At 47.2% G+C, this 12,837-nt stretch overlaps 1 protein-coding gene across 2 annotated transcripts in view; it reads left to right on the top strand.

The window, feature by feature from the left end:
- LOC105697334 overlaps positions 1 to 12,837 on the top strand; it is a 47,519-nt gene that overhangs the window by 20,419 nt on the left and 14,263 nt on the right. For both annotated transcript variants that reach the window (XM_012420574.1, XM_012420575.1), the window contains exons 2-3: positions 11,411 to 11,838; positions 12,410 to 12,711. In XM_012420574.1, coding sequence (XP_012275997.1) covers positions 11,578 to 11,838; positions 12,410 to 12,711 — 563 coding nt within the window. In that variant the 5' untranslated portion in view covers positions 11,411 to 11,577. The remainder of the gene's footprint in view (positions 1 to 11,410; positions 11,839 to 12,409; positions 12,712 to 12,837) is intronic.

The raw sequence follows: 12,837 nt of genomic DNA, 5'->3' as shown, positions 1-12,837 counted from the left end.
GTCGTGCGTGAAGCCGCGTGCTGGGTCGACCCTGACCCTGACCCCTGCGCGACGTCACGAGCAGAAGTGCGGGTACAAGTTCAGGGTCAACGTCGGGTTCGGGGTCGAGCACGACGAGCGGCTGGCGCGGTCGAGCAATGTAGCCGGAAGCGCTCTACGAATCGTCGATCGCTTTTCCCGGAAATTAATGTCGTCGAATCGAGTCTGGATTGGGCATATGTAAATGTCGTTCCTGTTTAGGAAGGTAGTCGGAGGGGAATTTTAAACCTACTTAGAAACTCTACTTATAAGCCTTAAAGTGTTATAAAAGTGGCAGATGAGGGGTCACTTTAAGGCTATATGAAAGTACTGTCCGAGGGGTCTTTTCTCTCAGCTGGGTGTGCCGAATCGTTTGAAACATTGCTAAGTCAATATAGAGGCACCGATGAAGTTTTATAAGTTTGTTTAGAAACATTTTTTTCATTTTCGACGAATAATTCCGCCTTTGTTTTCCTTTGTATATGGAGGTACTAACTTAGAATTCGAGTTTAATGAAAATCGGACATGTACCGAGACGAGAATACCACGTTATTAAATCTGCATATTGGCATTGCGGTTTTGTCAAAAGGACCAAAGCCTCAAAATTTGTTTATAAAATAATGAAATTTTATGTTTGACGGAACCTTTCTCAGGGCCTCCACTTTCCGTTCGATTCGCTCAATTCGGTGAAAAGTTTCATAAGCGAGAGACCCCTCGGAGACAATTTTCATGTCTGTAGCCTTGAACGACCAGGGTTCAACAGGTACAAAGGAGGAAACCGTCGAGAAATTTGCGCCCGATGAAAGTTTGGAAACCTTGGGCGACTTCCAAAATTTCAGCCCAGAGGAGGAATCGGCGAAGCGATCGTCTTCGGCAAATGGGACGTCTTGAGAAACGCAACCTTGTCCCAAGGTTGGCGTCGCGACGCGGGGCGTCGTTCCGTCTCCACGTGCCGTCGAGAATCCTTACACACGTAATACACCGAATAATCCACCCCGGCTATCTATACACAGGAGTATCGGAAGAAGCCCGATCGATCCGCCGATCCGTGAGTAAAACCACCCCCGGATGGCCCCTAGAATTCTCAAAGCTTTGACGACCGATCGGCGAAATCTCGGATCACCGTGATCGATCGATGAAATCTTGAATCACCCTAATCGATCCTATCGTAAAGGACCTCCCGCGGTGCAAGCGAAGGATCGCGTGGGAGTGCTGCCGTCACGACGTCGACGTCGTGGGCGTCGGGTGACCAGTTCCGTCAACGTCGACGGACCGAGGAAACCGTGGTCCGTCATCGATTGACTTCGACTTTTCCGTCGAGGCTCGTCAGAGTCCTCGAAAATGAGCCGACTCATCCGATAATAGCGGTGTAATCACGCCGTGATTTTGCTTCTTTTCCGCAAGCTCGAGGACGTGCCATCGAAGGCCAAGTTCGTCTCATCCGCAGAAGGATCCATTAATCACCTCGCTCGCCATGAAGATAACCAAAAAATGGCCGCCCACGAAGGACACGAGAAGACCGCCAAGAGTAATTATCATATTTTTACCGATATATTCTTCCATTGGCGTTCTACGGTCTACCGCGATCATGGCGATGATCGTCAATGTAGACTCGATTAAAATTAATCCCAACTGGTCGCAGGCTGATATATCGTTCGTGCATGAGGAACGAACGTTTCCGCGGGGTGAAAATCCATCGGATGATCCCTCGCATTAATCGACGACCTCGTTCGATCTCGATGGACATAGATTCAAGTGGGTGAGACCCCCACCTTTGTAAAATGTAAATTCTATTCTCATAACATGTGCTCTTTATATGCTAATTATGTGCTGAATTCTTAAATTTCGTGTCAGCCCCATTCTCGACAAGAATAGAAGTTCTCTTAAGTGTTAATTACTCAGAATACTGACAACCTTTCCATCATTAGTATAGAAATTAGTCTCGTATCTATTAGCACAGAAATCATAATTACCTGATAATGTTTATTAGATTTCGATGGTCAATCGTTAGATCTTCAAGTGTGGATGCTACTGAGAGAACGATTGTTTCCTTTCAAAGAAATTATTTCTTCGAATGGAGTCAAAGAAATTTGTAGCACGACATTAGAGTTATCTGGTCTTCGCTGCAACGAATCTGAATATTTAACCTACTCAAAGATCGAGCCAGCACAAAATCCAGGAATTTAGCCCATAATTAGGAGATCAAGAGCAGGAATTGTTAAGATATCAACATTTTTATCTGGTGAAGATGTCGATTTCATACATCTACGTCCATCGATGCGTTTGTTAATGAGTCAAAAAACGCGGCGCAGCGGAAGTAAATGGTGAGAAAAAAAAAGTGGTTATTCTCTCCCATCGCGTTTTCGCGCATACTCGAGAGTCCTCTCAGCTTGAATTCGCATCAACCTCGATCGAAGGAATTGGGTCGCTTCGGTGGTTCGTCCAGAGGCATGTACGAGGAACGCGGACACCTGGGAAATATGCTCCTGCGAGTTTGCGATCCCTCGAGCTGGGAAGAGAAGTCCTGTTCGCGGAGTCCTGCGGCCCGCGTTAATAAGGGATGCGCCGGCCGCGAGCACGTTAAATTACCAAAGGAACAACGGGAAATGGCCGCGAAATTCCCGCAGGGACTGGATAAGTGGATCCCCTGATTTATCCCCTCAGGGACGCCGGGAAGCCGAAACGCCATGAGGTCCTTCCGGCTTCCCCTCGAGGATGATGGATGCTTCCGTCCCGCCGAAAGGAGTCCGTTCTTGCCGGGGGGATTGCAAGGACTCGGTTTTTTTTTTTCCTAGGGATGCGACCATGAAGTAAAGTAGACATAAATAGACAATGACTATAGTCGGATCTATAAGAAGTGGCCTCAAAACCCGAGGATCTCGGATTTAAGCTGATCGAACGAAGCAAGCGCCACTTGCAGAAGGTATAGGAACTCCGGTATCACGCGACTAAAATATTTTATATCGAGACAAATGACCTGAAACACCTGTAACTTTGCAATTGAGGTATGACGCAGAATATGTTTTTCGTGGGCGTCACCTTGTACTGCTTCGGGAACGTAACTTGGGTGTACCTAACATCTGCTAAAACAAAACCCAATACTCGACATCAGGCTAGCGGACAAGTTTTAATTGTAAACTTTCAAAGAGGAGGCGCTCTCGGCATTGAATTAGTGAAAATCCAGGATTGTTTCCCCCAAAGTGGGGCCAACTTCGATACACGGCGGCGTTGTATCTCTGTACACAATCGTGAATGAGAGGAATCGAATATTTCGAGTCAACTCGAATAAATGTCATTGTAACTCGAATTATCTTATGTCAAACTGGAGTTGGGCATGTTTCCGAGTTCGAGTAACTCGAGTCGTTGAAGCATTCGACTGGACGCGTCGCCACTTTCTTTGAAACTACTTTACGTCCCATGTCCACGACGTCAGGATCGACGGAGAGCGAACCGTGGATCGGAAACCGTCGACGACTTCTAACCCCCTCGCACCCTCGATGTACGATTCGAGGAAACGAGAGTCGCGGATGAAATCGGTTTAGAGGCGTTAAACGATCGCCATTCTTCAAGGTGAGGAACGAGTCGGCCAGGATTGGCTTGCCGTTCTCTCTTTTCTCCCGGAAAGGCGAGCACCGAGGCGAAGGCGAGAGGAAGAAAGAGGCTCCTGGCCGGGGTGAGAATAAATTCCGGTCGTAACTCGATTCCTCTCGACTTTGCGTCCTGGTGCTTTGCTCCTCTGCCTCGGCGGCACGTGTGTCGGGGATGCTGGCAAATAAGTCGGCCCGAATAGCTCCGTATCCGGGCAAAAAGACCAGAATTACCCAGAATAGGGAAGCCGAGTATCCTTCGCGCGAAAGCGCTCGACTGTCGCATCAACCAGCCTCGAGTGAATTCAATTACCCGCTGATTCGCTTTAATTACCGCTGCTGTCGGTGGAGACACTAAACTTCGTCACCTTGGCGGTTCTTCCGCGATTCCGCCGTGATCCTCATCGCCGTGGATCGGATTTCTCGAAGAATGACCCAGAAACGAGCCTCTATCATCATTCGCTGCACAATGCTCGATAAGGAGCTGGCGATATTTAAATGTCTTTTCGAAGGAAGTGAAGATAAAGAATATGAACATTTACGTTACGGGATGCGTGATTCGTAATGTATGCCGCCCGTGTGTCCAAATTTGTCCATGCAACGAACTGACCATATGCATTATGCGTGGTCCATGATTCGCAGTTCGTTTCTCTTTTATCATCTTTCAATACATCTCATATAAATTGCTTTTCTTCCTATCCAATAACGCAATATCAAAGTTCAGCTCATCTGCGATCAATCGCATCTTCGGATTTCTTTCCATTTTTTTTATATTTATTCGAAGGATGATAGAAACATGGGGAATCTTTCATTTATTTAATAATATAAGATATAAATTCTTACCCCGATGTATGTACTGCGTGCAATGCGTGCCACGAATTCTCCATTATTTCACTGTTCGTAGTGGTAATGTCTAATCCTTTTTCCTTTTCGGCGTACGCGTCGATGCTTAAGAGAGATGACTCTTTAAATGCGTCTAGGTTTCCGCCAATACGGCAAACCGTCAAGTATCGATGGGGAGGCGCCAAATTTGAACGCCATTGTTCCCTCAAAAGGTACGCATTGAGAATCACGCATATCGTACATAGCGCCCTGGTGCCTTGGATGGCGCAAACGGGACTCGGTGGCTCGTTAATCGATGGAATTAATATCGGGAATCCGCGGGGCGAACTCTAGAGCCGGCCGGCAGCCTCGTGACATTTTCGTGACAGAGATTCGAGCCGGTCGCTCCGTGATTCTGGGTCACGGGGTGAATCGCAAACGAGGCGTCGATATCGAGCGAAGAAAGAACAACATTCCAGCCGCGAGGAGTTCACCCGGGGAATCCGACCACTTTTTAGGAACCCTAGAATATTACGATTCGGGAATTCAGGAATTTTTCACCACCACCACCCTCGTTTATCCAGCAGGTCGCAAGGTGAATCGTATTCGAGGTGTGCGATATCGAGCGAAGAAAAGATATCACTTAGGCCGCGAGAACTGATTCTCGTCATCTTGACTCGATCGCTTTTCCGCGGATATCTAGGAATTGCAGAATTCGCGATTTCAGGAATTTTTCATACGCAACCACTTTCGTATCCAGCCGGGGCGCAAGGTGAATCGCAAATGAAGCGTCTATATCAAGCAAAAGAAGAACAACGCGTCGAGAGCGGAGATCCTTGAAGAAAATTCGAAGATTCGCAGATTCGAGAGTTGTGAAATTCTCTGCAGATTTCGAGCCTCTTCGAGGAAGTCGAACAAAAGAATTTTCGCTGGAAGAGATTTCTCTCGCACGGCCGCCCTCGGCAAAACCGACCGAGTTAAGCGATCGGCCGTCGTCTTAGGCGCGGAGAAGTTATCAAAAAGCAATCGGTCTTGACATATTATGTCAGTCTGTAAACAGCGGAAAGCGCTCGGGCGAAAATCCCTCGTAAAAGTAGACTAAGGCTCTCGTCGTTTCTCAGCTCCCGCGAGATTTCCTTTGCAGCATCTTCGCGGAGACGATGGACCCTTTCGTAATCCCGACGTCGTTGAAGATCCCCGGCGATTTTAATAATCCGTCGATCGGATCCCTTTGTCGCAGACGGATCGACGGTCTGTCCCTTTTATGTTCATGATCCCTCTTAAGATGGCTCGAAATCGGTTACATTTCCCGTGAATTAAGGTGCTATGAAAGCGGCGTCTGAAAGATATATCGTTCATGAAACATTTCCCCAAATTAGGTACACCGAATCATTTAAAACTTTCCCACGTGAATACGGAGCGCGATAAAGTTTCAATCGATTCGGACATCCATCTTGGATAAAAGTTTGATAAACCCTCGGTCGCCACTAGCAGGTCGCCGTTAATCGTCACAGGTACGGCGCTTTTCTCAGGGGTGCGCACTCGGAGGCTTGGCCGGCCCAACGTTGCGGAAGCGCCGCAGGCCGGATGAAAGTAATTTTCATAATCTGCCAATCGAACCGGACGGTCGATCATTACTTTCACGTGGAAAACACGCAGCGAGCCCTTCGTCTCTCGAAAATTTTCCATCCGAACCTTAATCAAAGAGTCGCCGTTAACACCCTCCCCATCTATCGCTCTCACCTAATCCTCCCAACGTTTCCGACAATTAGGCGCGATAACGAACAGTGCCGGATTAATTAACTCTTGCATAACGGCGGATGCTAATTCGAACAAAGAATCCCCCCATCGCGAACCAACTATTTTAATTACTTTAGTTACTTTAGTTACGATAGCGCCGACCTCCATTATTCTCGCGCTAACCGATCCATCCTTCATCTCCAATAGATGCAAGCAATTACGCAGATCCGGAATGAATATTCCCCCGCACGACTGGTGATCGATTCGATCGCTCTCGAAGTATCCGGGTCGACTCTTGAACGCATATCAAATATCGTGTTGAGTCTCCTTTGGATCGAGCGGAACATGCCCGCGGCGTTCCCTTCGATCGTACCCTTGCCTACACGCGAAAGTATACACACGATCGGATAGGTAACGAAACGAGGCGGGGAATCGACTCCGGATTTATTTTCCAGGGTTGAAGGCTGCTGAATTTATGTATAATATAAATCCCATCCGTCTCCTCCGGGGATCCTGCGGAGCGGAGAAACCGTCGCGCCGGTGATCGGCATCGCCAGTAGTCGAGGTCGACGCATCGTCCGACTTTTGCCATCGGACTTCTCTCGATGTTCCTTTCGATTCTCTCGACTATGCGGAAGCGAATTAACCCTCTCACGCGATCGACGAGATGGAACGAAACCGTCGTATCCAAGGTTTTCCGGGGATTTGCAATTATTTTCCGAAAAAACATCCAATCCCTCGCGCCTCGGGAGCTTCTACGACCTCGAGGGTGCGGAATGATCTCGACTCTTCCATTGCACTCCTGCGATCGAGACTGTTTCCGGAAATTTCGTTCTGTGGAAACGCGAACTCCGTGTGCGGAAGTTAGGCCAGCTCGGCGAAAACGTGGCTGGCCATTTCCGGCAAGGTCAGGCGAGTCCAAATTCAGCCTCCTAAAGCGCTCCTGAATTTAGAAGTCCATAAAAGCCTGAACTCGGAATCGATAATTAACGTGATGCAAATGTGGCGTAAAATAAGTCTTGTTTATGAAACTTCTCCGAACTGGCAGTACCGGATCGTTTCGAACATTAGTTTTTCTTTTAGCAAGCTTAAAAAGTCGAAAAAAAAAGACAAAAATCAGAACTAAATTTTCAAAACCGTGAAAAAAATTTAATTTTCAATATTTTCATTCAATCTTAATTCTGGCTATAGCCACAGATCTACAGATTAAAATACCATTTCACTTTTTGATTTCTGACGAACAGAACAGCCGGAATCATATGTGAGCCGTCAATCTACTTATTTTTTACATGTGCGTCTTTCGAACGCTGTAAAGTCGATTCCAATCTATATTTTTGCTTGAAAAAATTCTGACTGACTGTATAACCGTTAATAAATATATTGTAAAAATTCCAAGGTGGGGTATTTTCATGGTTTGTTAGCAAAAAATTCACAAAGAAAGCGAAAAAATACAGCCGTCACACGATACGACTGCCTTAACGGCAGATGCCGAATGATCTTCTCACTTCCATCTCTCTATTGCGATCGAGGCTGTTCGAGGCAACCTCGTTTCGTGGCAACGCGAACTCCGTCTGGGAAACTTCGGTCAGTGGGGCGAAAATGCAGACGGCCGATTCCGGCAAGGTCGAGAACGGATCTTCTGAGGGGTTTAGGAGACTCGAGGAGCTTCAACTTGGAGCCGATAATTAACGGTTAACGGATAACGGAAGCGAAGGCGTTTCCTACGCAACCGTGTCAAGGGTGATCTGCAAAGTAAGGGCCGTCGTTCATTCGGCGTTCTTAGCTCGTAGAATGGAATCGCGCGAGCCTTTTCGCGGCTCTGGATGGAATTAAGGGGCGCCTGGGAATCGGCTTCCTTTGAGCCCTGTCGGGGCTCCGGGAAAATTTAATTTCGATTCATGAATTCCGCGGTATCGACCCACCGCCGTTTCTCAGCGAAGGGTATATCTTTTATTTCACGGATCGATCCTTGCCGATGTTCTCGACTCGCGCGACATAAATACACGGAAGAAGTGGAAGAGAAACGAACGCGACTTTCAAGGCTCATACGCATTACGGGACACCTTGTGCGATCGAATGATGTGTACGGACGATGGGTTCAAATTTGCCGCGCGGTGGTTGCCATCTTGGCGGAAAACATTAAGGTGATGCGAAAGTGGCGTCAAAGAAGTCTCGTTTATGAAACATTTCTCCGAACTGGGTCTACCGAATGGTTTCAAACTTCACAATGTGAATATGGAGGCTATAAGAAAGGTCCTGACACCCATGAAATAAACATTTTCTTTTTTAATTCCTAAATGTTTTTAAATTTTTGTTTATAAAAAGTAACATTTTATGAGCGTCAGGACCTTCCTTACAGCCTCCCTATTCACATTGTAAAGTTCGATTCGGTATAGTTGTGAGAAAAATTTCATGTACGATTGATCCCTCAAGTGCCACTTTCACATCCCTTTAAAACAGAGCACATGCTGCTTACAGGATAACAATAAATTTCACTACACATCTTTATAAAACTTTTCTCGATATCTTTCACATTTTCCGTACGGTTTCTTTAATTACGTGGTAAAGTGTTAAATGATTCGGTGCACTCAGTTCGGAGAACAGTTATATAAATCTTTTCACGCTTTAGAGGTTAGTTTCGTATCACTTGGTAGCGGCATTTCCATACACAAGAATAACTGAGATTTATAGAAAAAATGCGACCCTCGGTATTGCCAAGGTTTCGTTCTTGAGTGTCTTGAAAACCATGATAATCGCAAAAAAACGCGACTCGTCGTGCACTTGAGCAATTATCTCGGCGCAGCAGGAGCCGCCGCCATTTTGGAGAAAGTCCTGAGAAAAGATTCGCCCTAAATTCGACTGGGAGGTCCAGAGCTCGAGGACGATAACGAGGATTGGTGTGACATGCGAATCCCGATAACGTCGAGCTGCCGTGGGTAGCGATAATCGTCAAGTCGACGCGGACTCGAGCGCTCGCCACAGAAGTCGTAAAGACCAAGAGCGGAAACGCCGGCCTTCTCTTTTCCCGTGGCCACAAGTTATATCGTAGCCGGTGAAGAAGCGGTTGACTTTAAAAGGAGAAAGAATGGAATGGGACAGGATATTGTCTGAAAGAAACCTCGGACAGGTCGTCGCAATGCTGCGAATAATCTTGCCCTAAAACCATGTTGGCTTTGAGTTGGCAAGTTTATCATTTTCATTTTTTTTCCCCTGTATCTCGAAGCCACTAATAATTACTTTTTTTAAGTAATACTAAAGTAGATAGTTTGCACCCACTGCGTGTGATTAGAAGTATGAATAAAATGTACTAATAGTCGGTTATGTTTGGTTACCATCGGCATGCCTCGAGTCTTCTTCGTGCCAATGTAAAAAAAACGTCCCTTGCGTACGTGCTCGAGTATGCAAAATAGATACTATGCGCACAGACGTAAGGAAAAGGACTATCCAATCGTCCGAAGAGTTCAGCGATGAAAAAATGGCAGAACTCCACGAAATGACGTCGCCACGATTCAGTGGGTGGATTGGAAAAATAGCAGGAGATTGGAAGAAGGAAACGCCCCAGGATACGCCGAGTGAAAAGGTTATCGACTCGGTTTAAGCCCCCGAAGTCGTTTATCCTTCGATTCTCGTTAAGTCTCGCCCTTTGCGAGGACGCCGGGTAATTTCTGCATCCTGGAATGGACGTGGGTGGATGGGACGAAATCAATGGGTGGAGGGGGGGGGGGGGTTAAAATGGAGCAAAAATGGAGTGCGGGAAAAAGCGCATCCGAGCTTTCCCTAATTAAGGGACCAACGGGTCTGATGACGCGCTCTCGTGAATTAGAGTACCCAGTTGGCCGAGCTGGCCGTTAATGGAGCGCAATTGGAGAGAGTAGCCTGTAATTGTTTAACCCATGCCGGAACTCTTCCACCCGCGGGTATTTACCAAAGTTTTCCGCGGTATTCGAATTGCAAACGAGAAAGTAAGTGGCGTGAGGCTGAATTCTAGTAAATGGGAGGAAAATCCTTCGGCCAGGACCCGTTCCTTTCCTTTCTCGAACCGTAGTCTAGCTTCACCCTTTGCCCTTAATAAATTCAAGGAAACGAATTAATCGCTACCGTGATTTTTAAAAATCCACGCAACGTACATGCAGAAGCACCCAGAGAAATATAAATGGACGAAATTCGCAGATCGGTTTAAAATTGAACGTATCTCAAAAGCCGATGCGGATCCTCCGCGTCCTCGATAAAAATACGATAGTCATGATCTAATCTTTGTTTCAGGGAATCCTGGTAACCCAAAAACGTCCCGGAAACGACGAAGGAAAGCTTATGCGATTACGGAGAGAAGGAGAGCCACGAAGTAGGAAAAGGACGAGGTCGAGGCCACCGCCGGAGCCAATTAAGCCTTTTCCAGGATTTCCCTCGTCTCCTGCACTCGCCGAGTAATCCCGATACCTCGCGGTTTACATTCACGCCAAAGACACCGAAATTACCTCCGAAACTTTGGAAACCTCCAGGAAGAAAGATCCTCCACGTACCCGGTGCGGAATTCATGCGGAAAGAAGAGGAACCTCGAGCTCGAAGGTGAACCGCTTTTCCTGCAGGAGGACCGATAAAACTTTCCAACTGCGCCGATTCGATCTCCGCCATTTTATGCGAAGGAAATTTAAATGCCCCTCGAGCCCGAGCGAATTGCCTCGGCGTAGATCAAATTAGCAAGTGGGAAGTATATCGTTTCCTTCCGTCTTCCGCAATTAGGGAAAATCTACATCCACCCGAGAGATGGCCCAAGACCGATCCCTCGCGTTTCCAATTATCCATCGACTGGCACGAGGGCTCGTTACTCTGCCCACGCGGATGATGAAAATGTACAGGAAGAAATGATCCTCTCGTTGGCCGTTAGACTGACCCGATAGGTGAATAATTGACGAAATTGGTGAACGTTGCGGCCGTACGCTTGGATGGCGACTACGAGGTGTCCTGAGGCGAGCCCGAACTTTAATGAAAAATCCACTCTCGCCCGCTCGGCGGGAATTAATTCGGCAACGGCTCGTAAATCCGACGGGTCCCTACGTGCCGGGTACTTAGGGGGCCGATAAAAAGAGACCTTGCTGGGGCTCGACGTCCCCTAGCCCGTGAATAAGGCTTCGACCCCCTAGGGAGGGAAAGATTGCTGCTCCAGATTTAGATAATCGCAGTCGGTGTAGATGATGGGATCGGTTGATTTGCAGTGAATTAAACAAAGCTTTGTTTCCTTCCAGGAGCCAGCTCCCCTGAGGCGAGACCAGTGTGGAGCTCGAGGGATCGTCAGAGGCGAGCCCTGAGCCCGGAAGTCGAGGACGACCTCCTCGAGATGTCGCGCAAGGAGTGGTCTCGCCCTATCTCGAAGGATTCGACGACCACCTGGAAGGGGGCCTAACTTTCGAGCATGTCCTCCTTGTCGACGGAGACGTTGACACCCACGGTCGTGGAAGAGCTCACGACCAGCCTGATCCCGACGGTGACCAGGGTGGACGCGCGACTCGAGGTCAGCCCCGTCCTGGTCGTCCTGGCGGTGTCCGTGGTCTTCATCTTGTCACCCATCACCATCAGCGGGAACTCCGTCATCCTGGCGGCCTTCTATCGCTACAAGAGACTCAGGACAGCCTCCAACTGCTTGCTGGTCTCTTTAGCTATCAGCGACTTTGGGGTAAGAACGTGAAAAAATAGATTCCGTTTAGAAAACACTATAAAAATCGAGGCTAACTTTCGGTATAAGAACTTTCACGCGTACCTCGCGTAAAGTAAGCACAGCCGTAGAAATGAAAAGTACACTGAGAAAAAAAATGTATTTTCATTCAAGGAAGTTATTTCTTTGACTGGTATATCAAATACTGTGGCATGAAATCAAAGAAATACAGGCTTCGCTCAAAAATGCCACATGTTCAACTCTGATGCATTACATTGATCGAATGCTTAATATCTGAAAATAATAACGAATAAAATCGAAATTATGTGTTTCATTTCCTTGAAAGAAAATACATTTTTCTTTTATTCATTTTTCTGCAGTTCAAGAAAATTAAATATGTTTTCATGTCTGAAAGTTTACTGCATGAATATAAAGGTCTTGAGGAAGTTTCTAATACGCATGAAATTTCATTTTTTAATAAAAAAAGGTGCAATAAGTGTTCGGAAACAAACTTTAGGAGGTGAAATTTCATGGGTGTCGAGATGTTTGGGCGATAAAAACGATATTTTTCACGTGTAACGACAATCGACAGGTCGGCGTGTACATGCCATTCGGCATGCACCTGGAGCTCTCGGGACTACCGGAAAACGGCGTGTCCACCCTGTGCATCGCGCCCTATTGTATCGCGATCGCCCTCTGCAGCGTCAGCGTGCTCGTCAGCGTAGCAATCGCGGTCGACCGACTGACGTCCCTTGCGCAGCCGCTACGCTACAAGAACATCATTACCCACAGCAGCATCGAGAAGTACATCGCGGTCTTCTGGATCTATGCGATTGCCGTAGGCTTCTCGCCCCTCATCTACGCGCAATTCATGGGAATCACGCAGCCTCACAGGTGAGCCAAGACGAAAATTTCCGGTGACCCAAGTTGGAATTTTGATCCTACACTGCAAAAAGAAATTCACTGAACGAAATAAGTTGTCATTGTTCCGAAGATATATACATCCAAGTTTTTCGAGCT

Source organism: Orussus abietinus, unplaced genomic scaffold, assembly GCF_000612105.2.
Source record: "Orussus abietinus isolate OABI.00-Male unplaced genomic scaffold, Oabi_2.0 scaffold42, whole genome shotgun sequence".
NCBI lineage: Eukaryota > Metazoa > Arthropoda > Insecta > Hymenoptera > Orussidae > Orussus > Orussus abietinus.
This window is presented reverse-complemented; position numbering and strand designations above follow the sequence as displayed.